Here is a 17,282-nt window from a genome sequence, read left to right on the forward strand (position 1 = left end):
AGTACATGGAAATGGGTGAAAAGATCTTTGTGTCTCTCTATTTCATGCTGTGTCCCATATCAAGACAGTGTTCAGCTACAGTAGACTTTCCTGGCTGACCCAGTCTGGTATGATATCTATGTTCACTGCATCTACCCTTTACAGTAAGACATGTCTGGCCAGTGTATTATTTCCCACACTGGCACAGGATTTTATGTATCCCAGGTCTCCTTAGACCTAGGTTGTCTTTAACAGAACCCAGCATAGTCTGCGCTTGCACTTGAGGGCAGAAGACACATTTTATTTTATGTTTTTTGAACAGTTTGCCAATTTTAAAGGATATGCCACCAACATACTGACTGTTCTAGAGCTTTAGTGCTTGCAAGTTTAAATGCATTACAGATCAGTTTACTTTGTACCCATTTTGTACAAATGCATAATGAAGAAGGCCAAGTTCTTCTGATAAGCTCCCTGCATCTGAGATAATTCTAGCCCTGTGAATGAGAGTCCATAACATGCCACTTCATTGAGATGGGTGATGGCAGCTCACAGCTTGTAGATATAAGTCAGTGAGAGTCGGCTAGCAAAACACACTGTGACTCAAGGAACCACCTTCTCTGCAGACCAAGACATTTAGGAACAGGAGGTCTCCATTCTTCTCCACTTCCATGGTAAGGCAAATGTTGGTATGGAGGGAATTAAGGTGTTCGAGAAATGCAGGAAGCATTGCTGCTGCGTGTGGCCAAACTAAAAAAGAGTTGTTCACATATCTCCAGAACATTTAGGTTTCAACACCGCTGACTGAATTACCTTTTCCTCAGTCTTCCATAAAAAGGTTAGCTACTATGGGAGACAAAGGGCTACCTATAGCAACGCTCTCGGTCTGCTCAAAATATTGTTCATTGAATAAAAACTATATCTGAATAGATGTAAGATATCCTTCTCCAACATAGTTGTTACAAGTTTTAATGAATCCACCAAAGGTACTCATGTAAACAACGAGACTACATCAAAACTCAGTAATACATCATCTGCTTTGAGATGCAAAGTCTTCAGTCATTGCATAGAATCTTCTGAGTTTAGAGTGTGATGTTCTCATTTTCCTACCAGTGGGCTTAGAATCGAAGCACGTAATATGTTGGAGCTTTTGTATAGCTCACGATGTGGCGAAGAGGAGCCCCTTTCTTACGGATCTTAGGCAGACCATAAAGTCATGGTGGAACTGGCACTGATTGGTAGATAACTGGCATTTCAGCTCGTCAAGGTGTGAGAACCAGCACTGGTGGTACTAAGGCGTACTCAGCCACAGGTGAACGAATCAGAGTTGACACAGATGGAGAATCAAAGTGCACACACTTAAACTGGGCACCAGCACTCTGTCCGCGCGCACACGCTGGGCTGCTATTTGCGGCTGTCTTCTCCTGCATCGCGAATGTGAAGGCTATGGCCGTTTCTCTGGCAGGAGACACTGGATGTCGCCATGCTCTGTGATTCAGCTACAGTGACATTATAGCCCCACACCATGGGGCCTGTGCTTTTCTAGGGAGTCGGTGCAATGGCTCGCCAATACATACACTAAGAAGTCAGTAAGCACCTGGAGAGAACAGGCAGCTGTCTCTTTCAAATATGTGCAGATTGCACAACATTATTCGACATGATGCCCGTGAACCATTGGAGTTTTAGTATTTGACTTGCACTTATGTATTGAATTTGCATACTTGAAACTTATGAATTTTGTTTAAGCTTCATAAACCAGACACAAGTAGAAAAGATCTACCATTGCTGACATAGTGTTTGCTTTGGGCTTAATGGGTGGCTGATGGCAGCAGAAACACTTGCAAAAATGTGTGCTATATTTGGGGTAAGAGGAAATCGTGGCAGAAAACTATTTTTATGTTCGAGGTAGGACTGTTTAGACTTGCATCACTTGCCACATTCAAGAAGACCATGAGGCTTTCACGAAGGAAATTTATGTTTATCATCACTGCTGTCCACCCAGTTATGGCAAATGTGATAAACTGTGTTAATTAACTATGTTAGACATTCACTGACCCCTACTGGGTAAAGTATAAAGTAAGGATGTTCGTGGTTAAATGTCTCATCAACTAAGAATTCATTAGAGATGGAGCAGATTGGGAAGAATGGGCATGGAAGATGACTATGACTTTTCAAAGCAATATTCCCAGCATTTGCCTTAATCGATTTGAGGGAATAACAGAAAACTTAAATCAAGATGGCCAGCTGGGAATTTGACCTGTGTGTTGGCTTCATAAAAAGAAAATAGTGGTTAGCCCTAGCAAAAGCTGTCAGGAACAAAGGCCAATGTCAGTCCACAAAATGGAATGTTTGCTAAAAAGATGTTTTGTGTTACAAACTTCATTCCAGTGATGTGTGCACTAGAGTTGACATCTATTGCCAATAACCACGACACCTTGCAGTCACCATGTAAGACAGATGACACAAGAATCTGTTATAACGACGACGAACGAATCGTCCCCAATGTGAATGAATTGTGGCCAATGCTAAATAGAAACGTACAAATCTCTTGTTTGAATATGCAGCAGGTTTGTCTGTGAAGTTGATAAGGAGCTGGCTGCATGGTCTGGTCTACAACAACTAAAATAATTAGCAGTCATTGGTAAAAATAATATATTGTACTTAACTGGTGGTACAGGAGTCTTCATAGAAGGAATACAATTACAAACAAAGAGCTGTAGAGGCATCACATAGGCCATACTTTAACTAAGCGCCTTGTTAGAGGTTGTTTCCTATCAGCTGAAGGCTATACTACTTTCCTGCTTGACGTCCTGAGCAAGAGTGGCTGAATGCACGCTAGAGACTTGTTGCAAGCCGCGGAGTGGCGCTAGTCTCGACTCGCGGGTCCAGTGATACTAGTACGGACCACAGTCGATAACTGCAACCCATAACAAGTGTGGTATCGAATGTTAATACCACAGAATCTGCACCAAATGTGCTATTGCACAAGAACGTCCATTGCACTCTGCTGATTTAACTAGTGAATCTGTCTGGGAGCTTAGCTGTAAAGCAAACCCCACCACACTTACTCTTCTAATCTTGTCATAAATGTTTACCTTCCTTATTACTTATTGGACAATGATCAAGAAAATTTCTTTGTGGATGAAAATGCACTTTAAACTTGATTTGACAAAATCATTATCTCTGAATAAGCAGCTTTCTGCTCACATGGCACCCAAAAACTGTCTGAGCATCATCATCAGACTGTGAAACGTTCTTGTTTCTAGTTAAAATTAAAATTGGGGTTCGTACTCATCCATATTATCTGTCACAGCCATAGTCCTGGATTTGTAGACAACTACTGTAAATAGACTGTTAAGTCAAATGAATATTTAATCAAGTATTAAGTTTCAGAATATTATTTATTGTAATTTTGAAAAATCTAACCTTCTTTACGAAAACTGAAATAATTTCTAACATAAAATACTGAAAATGAATCTTGCTTAACAAGCTATATGCTTTCCATCCAAAATCGCACAAATTACTGTGCCTCTATGCCAACATGGCTGCGACTATATGTATGTTCTTTAACAATCCACTCTTGCAGACTTGCGGCCTCCAATTCTGCTCTGAGGTTGTGAAATTGCCCAGTGTCTAGGTAGCATCGCCGTCCCCCCATCCAGCTGTGTAACGAGCCATCAAACCCTCACCTCAAGGGGCGGTAACTCCCGTGAAGACTTCCTCCGTCAACACCCAAGTCTTCATCTAACTGGAAAGGCTCAAAGAAGTCCACCAAAGGCAAACGGTCTTCTCCTTTGCCACCTCGAAGATCCTCTTCGACGGTGTCGGTACGTTGTACCTTAGGTGGGCCAGCCTTACCGGTGTGCACCAACAACTGTTTTTCGGTGTTGGACTCCACAGACCAACCGTACAAACAAGCTGATGCTTCTGTGCCCTGCAGTAGTGCCTCTTCTCCAGCTGCCACTCGGCAGCCACTGAGGTGTCATCCCCACGTCTCTTCCTCAGTATGACTCTCCTCCAATGGAATGTTCCAAGCCTTCGGTCTCACAAAGAGGATTTATCACTGCTTTTATCGTTGTAGCGTCCCCTTGTACTTTGCCTTAAGGAAACAAAATTGCGCCCTCACAACCGCTTTGAGATTTCACTTTTCTTTGGTTTTTGTTGTCGTCTTCAGTCCTGAGACTGGTTTGATGCAGCTCTCCATGCTACTCTATCCTGTGCAAGCTTCTTCATCTCCCAGTACCTACTGCAACCTACATCCTTCAGAATCTGCTTAGTGTATTCATTGCTTGGTCTCCCTCTACGATTTTTTACCCTCCACGCTGCCCTCCAATACTAAATTGGTGATCCCTTGATGCCTCAGAACATGTCCTACCAACCGATCCCTTCTTCTGGTCAAGTAGTGCCACAAACTTCTCTTCTCCCCAATCCTATTCAGTACTTCCTCATTAGTTATGTGATCTACCAATCTAATCTTCAGCATTCTTCTGTAGCACCACATTTGGAAAGCTTCTATTCTCTTCTTGTCCAAACTATTTATCGTCCATGTTTCACTTCCATACATGGCTACACTCCATACAAATACTTTCAGAAATGACTTCCTGACACTTAAATCTATACTCGATGTTAACAAATTTCTCTTCTTCAGAAACGCTTTCCTTGCCATTGCCAGTCTACATTTTATATCCTCTCTACTTCGACCATCATCAGTTATTTTGCTCCCCAAATAGCAAAACTCCTTTACTACTTTAAGTGTCTCATTTCCTAATCTAATTCCCTCAGCATCACCCGACTTAATTCGACTACATTCCATTATCCTCGTTTTGCTTTTGTTGATGTTCATCTTATATCCTCCTTGCAAGACATTATCCATTCCGTTCAACTGCTCTTCCAAGTCCTTTTCTGTCTCTGACAGAATTACGTCATCGGCGAATCTCAAAGTTTTTATTTCTTCTCCATGGATTTTAATACCTACTCCGAATTTTTCTTTTGTTTCCTTTACTGCTTGCTCAATATACAGATTGAATAACATCGGGGAGAGGCTGCAACTCTGTCTTACTCCCTTCCCTTTCATGTCCCTGGACTCTTATAACTGCCATCTGGTTTCTGTACAAATTGTAAATAGCCTATCGCTCCCTGTATTTTACCCCTGCCACCTTTAGAATTTGAAAGAGAGTATTCCAGTCAACATTGTCAAAAGCTTTCTCTAAGTCTACAAATGCTAGAAACGTAGGTTTGCCTTTTCTTAATCTTTCTTCTAAGATAAGTCGTAAGGCCAGTATTGCCTCACGTGTTCCAGTATTTCTATGGAATCCAAACTGATCTTCCCCGAGGACGGCTTCTACTAGTTTTTCCATTCGTCTGTAAAGAATTCGAGTTAGTATTTTGCAGCTGTGGCTTATTAAACTGATAGTTCGGTAATTTTCACATCTGTCAACACCTGCTTTCTTTGGGAGTGGAATTATTATATTCTCCTTGAAGTCTGAGGGTATTTCGCCTGTTTCATACATCTTGCTCACCAAATGGTAGTTTTGTCAGGACTGGCTCTCCCAAGGCCGTCAGTAGTTCCAATGGAATGTTGTCTACTCCAGGGGCCTTGTTTCGATTCAGGTCTTTCAGTGCTCTGTCGAACTCTTCACGCAGTATCGTATCTCCCATTTCATCTTCATCTACATCCTCTTCCATTTCCATAATATTGTCCTCAAGTACATCGCCCTTGTATAGACCCTCTATATACTCCTTCCACATTTGTGCTTTCCCTTCTTTGCTTAGAACTGGGTTTCCATCTGAGCTCTTGATATTCATACAAGTGGTTCTCTTTTTTTCCAAAGGTCTCTTTAATTTTCCTGTAGGCAGTATCTATCTTACCCCTAGTGAGATAAGCCTCTACATCCTTACATTTGTCCTATAGCCATCCCTGCTTAGCGATTTTGCACTTCCTGTCGATCTCATTTTTGATACGTCTGTATTCCTTTTTGCCTGCTCCATTTACTGCATTTTTATATTTTCTCCCTTCATCAATTAAATTCAATACTTCTTCTGTTACCCAAGGATTTCTACTAGCCCTTGTCTTTTTACCTACTTGATCCTCTGCTGCCTTCACTACTTCATCCCTCAAAGCTACCCATTCTTCTTGTACTGTATTTCTTTCCCCCATTCCTGTCAATTGTTCCCTTATGCTCTCCCTGAAACTCTGTACAACCTCTGGTTCTTTCAGTTTATCCAGGTCCCATCTCCTAAAATTCCCACCTTTTTGCAGTTTCTTCAGTTTTAATCTACAGCTGATAACCAATAGATGGTGGTCAGAGTCCACATCTGCCCCTGGAAATGTCTTACAATTTAAAACCTGGTTCCCAAATCTTTGTCTTAGCATTATATAAGCTATCTGATACCTTTTAGTATCTCGAGGGTTCTTCCATGTATACAACCTCCTTTCATTATTCTGAAACCTAGTGGTAACTATGATTAAGTTGTGCTCTGTGCAAAATTCTACCAGGCGGCTTCCTCTTTAATTTCTTAGCCCCAATCCATATTCACCTACTATGTTTCCTTCTTTCCCTTTTCCTAAACTGAATTCCAGTCACTCATGACTATTAAATTTTTGTCTCCCTTCACTACCTGAATAATTTCTTTTATCTCATTATACATTTCTTCAATTTCTTCGTCATCTGCGGAGCTAGTTGGCATATAAACTTGTACTACTGTAGTAGGTGTGGGCTTCGTATCTATCTTGGCCACAATAATGCGTTCACTATGCTGTTTGTAGTAGCTTACCCGCATTCCTATTTTCCTATTCATTATTAAACCTACTCCTGCATTACCCCTATTTGATTTTGTGTTTATAACCCTGCAGTCACCTGACCAAAAGTCTTGTTCCTCCTGCCACCGAACTTCACTAATTCCCACTATATCTAACTTTATCCTCTCCATTTCCCTTTTTAAATTTTCTAACCTACCTGCCCGATTAAGGGATCTGACATTCCACGCTCCGATCCGTAGAATGCCAGTCTTCTTTCTTCTGATTACGACATGCTCTTGAGTGGTCTCCGCCCGGAGATCCGAATGGGGGACTATTTTACCTCCGGAATATTTTACCCAAGAGGACGCCATCATCATTTAATCATACAGTAAAGCTGCATGCCCTCGGGAAAAATTACAGCCGTAGTTTCCCCTTGCTTTCAGCCGTTCGCAGTACCAGCACAGCAAGGCCGTTTTGGTTATTGTTACAAGGCCAGATCAGTCAATCATTCAGACTGTTGCCCTTGCAACTACTGAAAAAGCTGCTGCCCCTCTTCAGGAACCACACATTTGTCTGGCCTCTCAACAAATACCCCTCCATTGTGGTTGTACCTACGGTACGGCTATCTGTATCGCTGAGGCACGCAAGCCTCCCCACCAATGACAAGGTCCGTGGTTCATGGTGGGGGGAGGGGGGGGTCACTTTTCTTACCGATTCGTTTTTACCTCCCCCCTGAGGTTGACATTCCCTCTCAAGGGGTGTCATGCTGTTCGTACAGAATGACATTCATAGTCAATCCACCTTCCCTATTATCAATCTTCAAGCTGTTGCAGTTTGCCTTTTCCTTCCCCACCTGACTTTTCCTCTCTGTACTATATATGTCCCTCCATCATTTGCTGTCACCAGGACAGACTTCCTTCATTTTATTGGGCAGCTACGTCCCCTATATTTGCCACTCAGTGACTTTAATTCACATCATCCCCTTCGGGGTTTTCCCAGGACCTGTCAGAGAGGTGCCCTCTTGGCTGACCGACTTAAGCCAACATAACCTCTTCTCTCTTAGCACTGGAGCACCCACTTTCCTTTCCGACTGCTTGCACGCCTATTCCCATTTGGACCTATCCTTCTGCACTGCCCAGCTTGCCCATCGTCTTCAGTGGTCCATTCCTTCTGACACCTACTCGAGCGACCCATGTGCTGTCCGTTTGCTGACTCCTACCCCATCCGCATGCAAGCCCAAAAGGCAGCTTACTAAGGCTGACTGGCACTTTTACCCCTCTCTGGCAACCTTCAAAGAACAAGATTTCCCCAGTTGTGATAACAAGGTTCAGTATCTCTCAAACATTATCCTTACTGCTACAGAACATTCCATCCCCCGCACTTCCTCCCTACCACATCGTGTCCCAGTCCCTTGGCAGACTGAGGCATGCCACGATGCAATTTTCACACGTAGACATGCTCTCCGAATTTTTAACCGGCACCCTACTCTGGCAAACTGCATTCATTATAAATAGATGCGTGCGAAGTGTCATCATGTTATTCGGGGTAGCAAAAGAGCTAGCTTAATTTCATTCACTAGTCCTTTTAACAGTTCCACACCTTCCTCCGTCATGTGTGCCAGCCTCTAACAGCTCTCTGGAACCAAGATCCATTCCCCAATTTCCAGTGTGACCATTTTAGCGGAAGTTTCCAGCTCTTCCCCACCCTGCCTTCCTCCATCGGAAACGGGTGGAGGAGGCTTGAGTGATTCCCTTCTCTTTTCCACGTAATGAGTGCTACAATGCCGTCTTTACAATGAGGGAGATAGATCATACTCTCAGTTCATCCTGATCCTCCGCTCCAGGGCCTGACGCCATCCACTTTCAGTTGTTGTAGCCCCTTTCTCTTGCAGGCCAGTACTTTATGCATAATGCCTACAACCGCATCTGGGCAGAGGACACATTTCCTGGATGCTGGCGTGAAGCCACTGTCATACCCATACCTAAGCCCGGTAAGGACAAAATTTTTCCTTCTCTCCTACCAGTTGTGTTTTGCAAGGTGATGGAATATATGATTCGTGCCTGGCTGGTGTGGTGGCTTGAGTCTCGCCATTTACTAACGAACTATGGATTTCGAGTGCGGCATTCTACAGTTGACAATCTCGTTACTTTGTCCACACATCTCATGAATGGTTTTCTGCAGAAATCCAAGACTGTGGCCATGTTTTAGATTTGGAGAAGGCCTACGACACCTGCTGGAGAACTGGTATCCTCTGTACTCTTTACACGTGGGGCTTCCATGGGCACCTGCCCTGTTTTCTTCAGGCATTTATACAAGACCAAGTTTTCAAGGTGCGTGTGGGTTCTGCCTTGTCAAACACCTTTATCCAGGAAAGTGGTGTGCGGTCCTGAGTGTCATTGTCTTTGCTGTCGCCATTACCCCTATAATGGCCCCTCCCTCGTCGGGCATCTCCAGCTCTCTTTGTTGACGATTTTGCCATCTATTGCAGTTCTCCATGGACCTGTGTCTCTGGGTGGCATCTTCAGTGCAGTCTTGATCGTCTTTACTCCTGGAACATCGACAGTGGCTTTTGCTTTTCCACTGTCAAAACCGTCTGTATGAATTTCTGGCAGCGCAAATGGTTTCTCCCACCATCCTTATATTTTGGGCCCGTTGCCATTCCGTTTGTTGAAACTATGAAATTTCTGGGGCTCATGGTTGATAGGAAACACTCTTGGTCCTCCCATGTGTTGTACCTGGCAGCCCACTGTACGTGGTCCCTCAATCTCCCATGTGTCTCCATGGTACTTCCTGGGGTGCCGATAGAACCACCCTCCTCTGTTTGTACCGGTCCCTTGTCTTTTCGAAACTCGACTATGGGTGGTTTGTTTATGCATCTTCATGTCCATCTCTCATATGCCATCTCAACCCTATCGACTATCATGGCATCCGTTCGGCCAAGGGCGACTTTTATACCAGCCCGGTTGAGAATCTGTATGCTGAAGCTCCTGAACTTCCACTGTCCTATCACCGTGACTTTCTCCTCAGTAGGTAAGCATGCCATTTCTCTGCCATGTGTGGCCATCCCTCCTATGCCTCCTTCTTTGATCATCAGTATGGGGCTTGTTCCTCTTCTCTGTTACCTCCTGGAGTCCGCTTTCGCAACTTGCTCCGGTGGCTTAACTTCACACTACCTGCAACTTTCCCAATGTGTGCGAACCCTTCATCACCTTGGCTTCCTGAAGCGGCCCGTGTTAACTTTGACCTTCATTTGCTTCCTAAGGACACTACTCCAACCTTAGTCTATCACCTCCAGTTTCACGACCTACACGATAGTACCTTTGTATACACTGATGGTTCTCAGACTGACCGTGAGGTCGGGTGTGCCTTCGTCATTGGCACCCGTGTCTTTTGATATCAGTTTCCGGCACACTCCTCAGTATTTACAGCCGAGCTCTTTGTCTTGTATCAGGTCACGGAGTACATCCAGTAACACAGCCTTTCCAATTGTGTCCTCTGCTCAGACTCACTCAGTGCCCTCCAAAGTCTAGGTGCACTGTACCCTGCTCATCCCTTAGTGCAGGAAAACTGTCGCTTGCTCACTCTTGGTGGAGCCAGTGTCATGTTCATGTTTCTGTGGGCCCGGTTCATGTCAGTCTGCCAGGAAACGAGGCTGCTGACGCTGCTGCCAAGGCTGCAGTCCTCATACCTCAACATGTGTGTACCTATATTCCCTCTGATGATCTCTGCGTTGCCGTCTGTCAGGAGGTGGTGTCCCTTCATGGGAATAAGCTTCGGCCTATTGAGCCTCTCCCAACGCCATGGACGACATCCTCTCGACCCCCTGCCGGGAAGAGATTATTTTAACTTGGTTGCGTATTGGGCACTGCCTTTTTAGCCATTGTCATTTGCTGAGAGGCGCTACCCCAGCACTTTGTACACATTGTGCCCAAATTTTAACTGTTTGCCAGTTCCTGCTGGAATGCCCCCTTTTTTTAAAAAAAGGAAATAACCTAATTTCTTCTGCCTTGTTCTATTTGCGCTTGTTCCTCCACTAATAATCATTGTCAAAGGAACATTGAACTCTAACTTAAATTTCTTCCTTCTGTTACTTTAAAGTCCCTCATTACGAGCCTTATGAAGTTCTATGGATAACAGTCAAAGAAATAATTTGGATCTCCGTTGTTGAGCTAAGCATACCAACAGCTGCTACTTAAATGCATGAATACATGTTGACAAAAAATGCACTCTTGAAATCTTGCTCTCTCGTAATATTGGAGACATGCCCTGAACAAGACTAAATGTAGTGTTACAAGAAATCCATTTGTGGGTCTGAACATTCGGCCTGGTTTGGATTCATTCACATCTCGATATGGTACCATTTGATGTTGACAAGGCATATTAGTACAAGCTTTCACTTTGGCTACTTTTTAGCCTGAACACTTGGAATAATGCAGACTTTTGCTGCTGTAAAAATATAGGACCTTAAGTGAATTTGTGTATATCATTTCTCTGCAATATTTATTGCTGTTGTTACATAGTTTTACACAGCCTCAGAATGTGGTTTAATGTGGACCATTTTTTTTCTGTGTGCTGAAATTTTAATGGATGTTAGTGTAGCAGAAGAAGATTGAAAATGAACATTTGCTTTGTGACATCTCAGAATTGTAGTGTCATTCAGATGAAGGGTTCAAACATAAAAGTGCATACAAATTGACATTTTTGTGTTGTACAGAAAAATGCAGATGTTGCAGTGTCACAGCTCATGCTCTCTGCTGACCGCTATCAGAGTGTATTGACTTTGGTAGAGTTCTGCCAAATGGAAGTGCGTTGGTCGATCAGACAACGGCTGCTGCGTGCCTTTGGTCTTGTCTGTGGACTGGATGCAGGGGCTCTCTCACTCATACTTAACTCTGTTCTGCCTTCTGAATTGGCCAGGTATGACCTAACAATGTTTGTCGAATTTTTAAACACTTTTCCCTTAGTTTAAGAGAGAATATTGTATTTGTGTGTTGGGTGTTTCTAATTCCACATTTTCCAGACATTTTATGAGGTGTGTGTGTGTGTGTGTGTGTGTGTGTGTGTGTGTGTGTGTGTGTGTGTGTGTGTGTGTGTGTGTGTAAGTTGTCTGTTTCGGAAGAACGCCTTCTGGCGTAAATGTTTAGTAGTCTTTTTGTTGTGCCTGTCTGCGACTCAGTGTCTCTGCTGTCTGGTGGGTACCAATCTCTAGTTTTCATAATGTTGTCATATGTTTCATTCAAATGGATAGTTGGAAACACCAATAAATTATGGGACAGAGTTGCTGATGGAACACTTACATCCAGAAGGTACTGCTGTTAGACAATTATAAAAGTAAGAGAGAGAGACATTATGTAGCTTTGAAACTAATAGTTCCTTTTTAAGGGAGGAATAGGGATAGGTTGGGGAAAGTTAAAATGGAGGTGTAGATCACTCAGAACATGAGATGGGAAATACCAAGAGTGGGCACGAGGGTAGACAAATCTCTTCCTCATGGCAGTTGGATCTGCCTCATCATGGGGTCTGAGTGACTTGCCCTTCCATTTATTTTTTTCTGAAACCTACATAGTGTGGTTTTTTTTATGTGTATCTGTTGGCAGTACCATTCATTTCATCTACTAAGGGTAAATATTGGCCAGCAATCATGACTCATAATTAATTATTTTTCTTGATAGAATTTTCCTTTGTTACAGCACACAGTCATAAAATTCTGCTTTGGATGTTTTAACACCAATGGAAATTCATGTGAAGTTTATGAGAGTATTTAAGGAGTATGCATGTTACTTTTCAACTAATAAACAGCTAAATTCAAATGTGGCTAAAATTCTATTGAATATGACACATATAAAGGGCATTGCTACATTGCATCCACAAATGAAAACACCAAGAAATTGCATAATACAGTAAATGATGATTGGTGATTGAAAAAGAAAGTAAACTAAACTCCGCTCAAACACTACTTCTCAGTCAAGTGGTTCCTCAGTTTGCCTCACAAGGGCTGAGGGCACCCCACTTACCAACAGTGCTCGGCAGACTGGATGGTCAACCATACAAGTGCTATCCCAGCCCGATAACACTTAACTTCGGTGATCTGACAGGAACCTGTGTAACCATGGTGGCAAGGCCATTGATAATTGGAGGTGCTTAAAATAGCTGATACTACAGATGTACTAGGAAAAAGTATATTACCTGCAAATACTGTGTAAACCTTCTGACCCAAGTGAATGAAAATATTTGTGAGAAGTGACCTGAGTGGAAAAAAAGCACCTAACTTAAAGAAAATGTGCTTAGCCACAAAGGTATGGGTACAATGGAAAAAACTATAGTATTTAAAGTTTGAATTGTTGAAATATCCACCCTGTTTACCGTATTAGGAACATTTTGACTTCTGATTATGTCATATTCTGGCTACCAAACACTTTGAATCTATTCGAAAGGTTACAGCAACATTAGTTGAGTATATTCCATATGTCCAGAATCATGATTCATGGATGGAATCTTCTCACTTGTAAAACACTGGATGGAGTGCACTCCTGAAAAGGACAGTAAGTCATAAAATTAAAAATACAGTGTCCATTGCTGGACTAATAAAATTGTTTTTTTTGCTGTAGTAAAATAACTATCTGTTATAGAAGAAAGTTGCAGTATTAGGAATGCCAGAGAAAATGTGCGTGATGGCTCTTGGGAGAGACACCCAGCGTCCAATATGTAAATAACAGCAAAAGTTCATTTTTTTTATGATTTAAAAATGATACATTTTTCGAGTAACATTGTTTTATACTAAATTAAGCAAAACTGAATTCCATAAAATTTTAATACTGATAGATTCGTTTATATGGCATACTCATACAGCAGAAAACCTTGGACGGCTTAACAACAATATGAAGTGGCTCCATCAATACTTCCATCTACATCAGAGCTACCAACCATCAATAATACCTCCATTTAAACAGGTGCTGACCATTCCACACCCGAAAAGACTGTTCTGTACAGACAAACTGCTTGTGGTCATCACATCTGCAGTGACAAGCAGTCCCCCTCCAAATATGTTGGAGGTCTTGCTGAGGCATTCACGTACCAAAATTACACTCCCCACCTTGTCCAAAAACAAATCTCTTGCACCTTGTCTCCCCAAGCAGTTACCATTTCCCAGGTACCCACTAACCAGCTACAAAGGGGCACACCCCTCATGACTCAATACCACCCAGATTGGAGCAACTGAATCATGTATTCCCTTGCGATTTTGATTACCTCTTTTCATGCCATGAAATGAGAAATATCGTTCCCACTATCCTCCCCACCCTCCCTACAGTGGTATTCCACCACCCACCCAACGTTCACGATATCCTTGTCCGTCTGTATTCCACTTCTGCTCCCAACCTCTTGCCCCACGCTCATATCTCTGAAATAGACCTATATGCAAGATCAGTCCCATACATCTTCTCCTACTGTCTACTCCAGTCCTGTCACAGACCTCTGCTACCCTATCCAAGGCAGGACCAACTGTGAAAGCAACCATCCTGTCCATAAACTTCTGCTCTGCTGTGTGGCATTGTACATGAACATGATCACTAACAAGCTGTGTGTTGGTGTGAAGGACCACCCAGTAGCCAGACTTGCCACCTAACATGGTGTGATTGACTTTCAGTGACTGCTTCACACCCTGTGTCATCAGGACTCTTCCAATAATACTAGCTTACTGTATTACACAAGAGGGAACTCTTTCTACAGTCCACGATCATGGCTGTGCACACTTCCACATTCCAAAGACAGCAATACCAATACGGCATCCCCCACTCTCTCTCTACACACACACACACACACACACACACACACACACACACACACACACCATTAACAACTGCCTCATTGTAAGAGTAATAGTTAAAACAGTGTTCAGGGGGGGGGGGGGGGGTACTTATATTGGTGGGTATTGGACAGAACCTGACATGGAGGTCTTACTTTTAGCATTATTATATTGCTATCTACATTTAGGAGCAATAACTTGTAACTAGTCTCAACGAATATTTCTAAATTTGTTTGATGTAATATTATTTTTCAAATATATTTATTGTTTTTGTTTGATGCTTCACATATTTTAAATCTGTTGACATGAGTTGATTAGAAATTATTCATGATTTACATATCATACATTCAATAAGTAACCTTAAGTCACTGCCATGTGTCTGCGTTGTTAATTATTGAAATGGGAGCAGTTGTCACTTGGCAACTTCAGTGTTTGACATTGCTTTCGTATGTCCAGGTAAATGTGGTGTAGATTAGTTAAACTATTTAAAATCATTGGCTTGTATTCAACTAAAATGTCTACACACACATATTGAGAGATAATTCGTGTTTTCCTACTGTTTATGTCGGACCAGGACAGTTTCGTCATCTTGTAGGAAAATTTGGGGTCTATGAAAGTGATGATGACTTCACATGTGATTTTTATGCAGGTTCACAAGTTTTTGAGAACATTTCTTACAGAGAAACAGCAGTCTGGCTAAAAGTACTTTAAAAATGGATGAAAAACAATCTGCACCTCAATAAAACATTTATTTACAATGGTTGCCAGTTTGTCAGAAAGTGACCATCTTCAGACCACTTGTACCATGATGGTTGGAAATGGTAGTGAACAGAACAGGTGTCATGACTCCATGTGAAACAGCAGTTAACGTTTGTACATTCATAACACCTGCTTCATTCACCACCATCTCTGCCTGCGGGTCCAAGGGTTAGAATAGGCCCGAGGTATTCCTGCCTGTCATAAGAAGTGACAAAAATGAATCTCACACCTTTTGGCCTTTCATGTGATGGTCCCGTGTAGGGTTTGACCTCCATTTTTTCAAAATTTTCCTGAAGAGCGAGCCAATTAGGGAAGGGCGCCTTACATGGTGCATTTTGTCCATCAAGCATTGGCATGTTTAGCCAACTTTCTCATTGTGGATTGCAGTCCTGCTCATCCTCCACCTCTTGAGTGAGGACACCTTCCTGGTTGTGGTTTCCTCCACCCACTATGCAGTAGTTTTGTGCACCAACAAAGACCATGGAATTCTTTGTACATAATATCCAGCACAGTAGCCAGACCATTGTGGTGGAGCTGCCACGTACCCTGTTGGTTATAGCTCCCTGACTACACAGGGATTGCTCTGCTGATACCTGCACCATTAACTCCCCACGTATGCCAAGGGGTAGATGCCCACCCCCTGGGGCATCGGGAATCCCGGCAATGGCCATCCTGCCAGGTGGCCTTCGCTGCGGCTGAGTGGCACCCGGTGGGAGGCCCCCTGGTCAGAGTGGGTGCCATCAGGGTGGATGACATGCAATGAAGCGTAGTGCATCATCTCATGCTGATGGTCAAACTCCAGCAGTCACTAAGCATTCACAGGCTCAATTCAGTGCACAGAAGTAAGACCCCAAATTGTTCCCCTCCCTGGCCACACGATGGGAGGCACGTCAGGCTAAGGATGGCAGCGTCTCCAGTTCACCCCGGTACCTTGTATGTTAGAGAGCTGATGGGGAATCTTTCATGACTATGAGGCCTCAGTTTTTTGTGTTCAGCATTTAGAGGACAAGTGTGGGGAGGTGAAGGGATTGTCCAAAACTAGATGTGGGTCTGTCTTCACCAAAACGGCATCCTCTGCCCAGTCAGAGGCGTTACTTGCTTGTGACAACTGGGGGATGTTTCTGTAACCATCACGCTCCATAAGAGCTTAAATATGGTCCAGGGTATCATATTTCACGGGGACCTTATTTTGTGATTTACATAAACAATTTGGTTGATGGTATTGACAACGGCATTAGACTGTTTGCCGATGATGCTGTAGTCTACAGGAAATTAGTATCACATGAAAGTTGTCCTCCCCCCATGAACCATGGACCTTGCCGTCGGTAGGGAGGCTTGCATGCCTCAGTGATACAGATAGCCATACCGTAGGAGCAACCACAACGGAGAGGTATCTGTTGAGAGGCCAGACAAACGTGTGGTTCCTGAAGAGGGGCAGCAGCCTCTTCAGTAGTTGCAGGGGCAACAGTCTGGATGATTGACTGATCTGGCCTTGCAACACTAACCAAAACGGCCTTGCTGTGCTGGTACTGCGAACGGCTGAAAGCAAGGGGAAACTACAGCCGTAATTTTTCCCGAGGGCATGCAGCTTTACTGTATGATTAAATGATGATGGCGTCCTCTTGGGTAAAATATTCCGGAGGTAAAATAGTCCCCCATTCGGATCTCCGGGCTGGGACTACTCAAGAGCATGTCGTTATCAGAAGAAAGAAGACTGGCATTCTACGGATCGGAGCGTGGAATGTCAGATCCCTTAATTGGGCAGGTAGGTTAGAAAATTTAAAAAGGGAAATGGATAGGTTAAAGTTAGATACAGTGGGAATTAGTGAAGTTCGGTGGCAGGAGGAACAAGACTTTTGGTCAGGCAAATACAGAGTTATAAACACAAAATCAAATAGGGGTAATGCAGGAGAAGGTTAAATAATGAATAAAAAAAAAAAAAATACGAGTGTCAGTAAGCTACTACAAACAGCATAGTAAACGTGTTATTGTGGCCGAGATAGA

At 43.1% G+C, this 17,282-nt stretch overlaps 1 protein-coding gene across 3 annotated transcripts in view; it reads left to right on the plus strand.

Annotated features, from left to right (window-relative positions):
• Positions 1-17,282, plus strand: part of LOC126334819 (NCK-interacting protein with SH3 domain) — an 88,694-nt gene that overhangs the window by 49,626 nt on the left and 21,786 nt on the right. For all 3 annotated transcript variants that reach the window (XM_049997476.1, XM_049997466.1, XM_049997485.1), the window contains one exon: positions 11,430-11,632. In XM_049997476.1, coding sequence (XP_049853433.1) covers positions 11,430-11,632 — 203 coding nt within the window. The remainder of the gene's footprint in view (positions 1-11,429; positions 11,633-17,282) is intronic.

The sequence above is a fragment of the Schistocerca gregaria genome, chromosome 1 (genome assembly GCF_023897955.1).
Source record: "Schistocerca gregaria isolate iqSchGreg1 chromosome 1, iqSchGreg1.2, whole genome shotgun sequence".
NCBI classification, from domain to species: domain Eukaryota; kingdom Metazoa; phylum Arthropoda; class Insecta; order Orthoptera; family Acrididae; genus Schistocerca; species Schistocerca gregaria.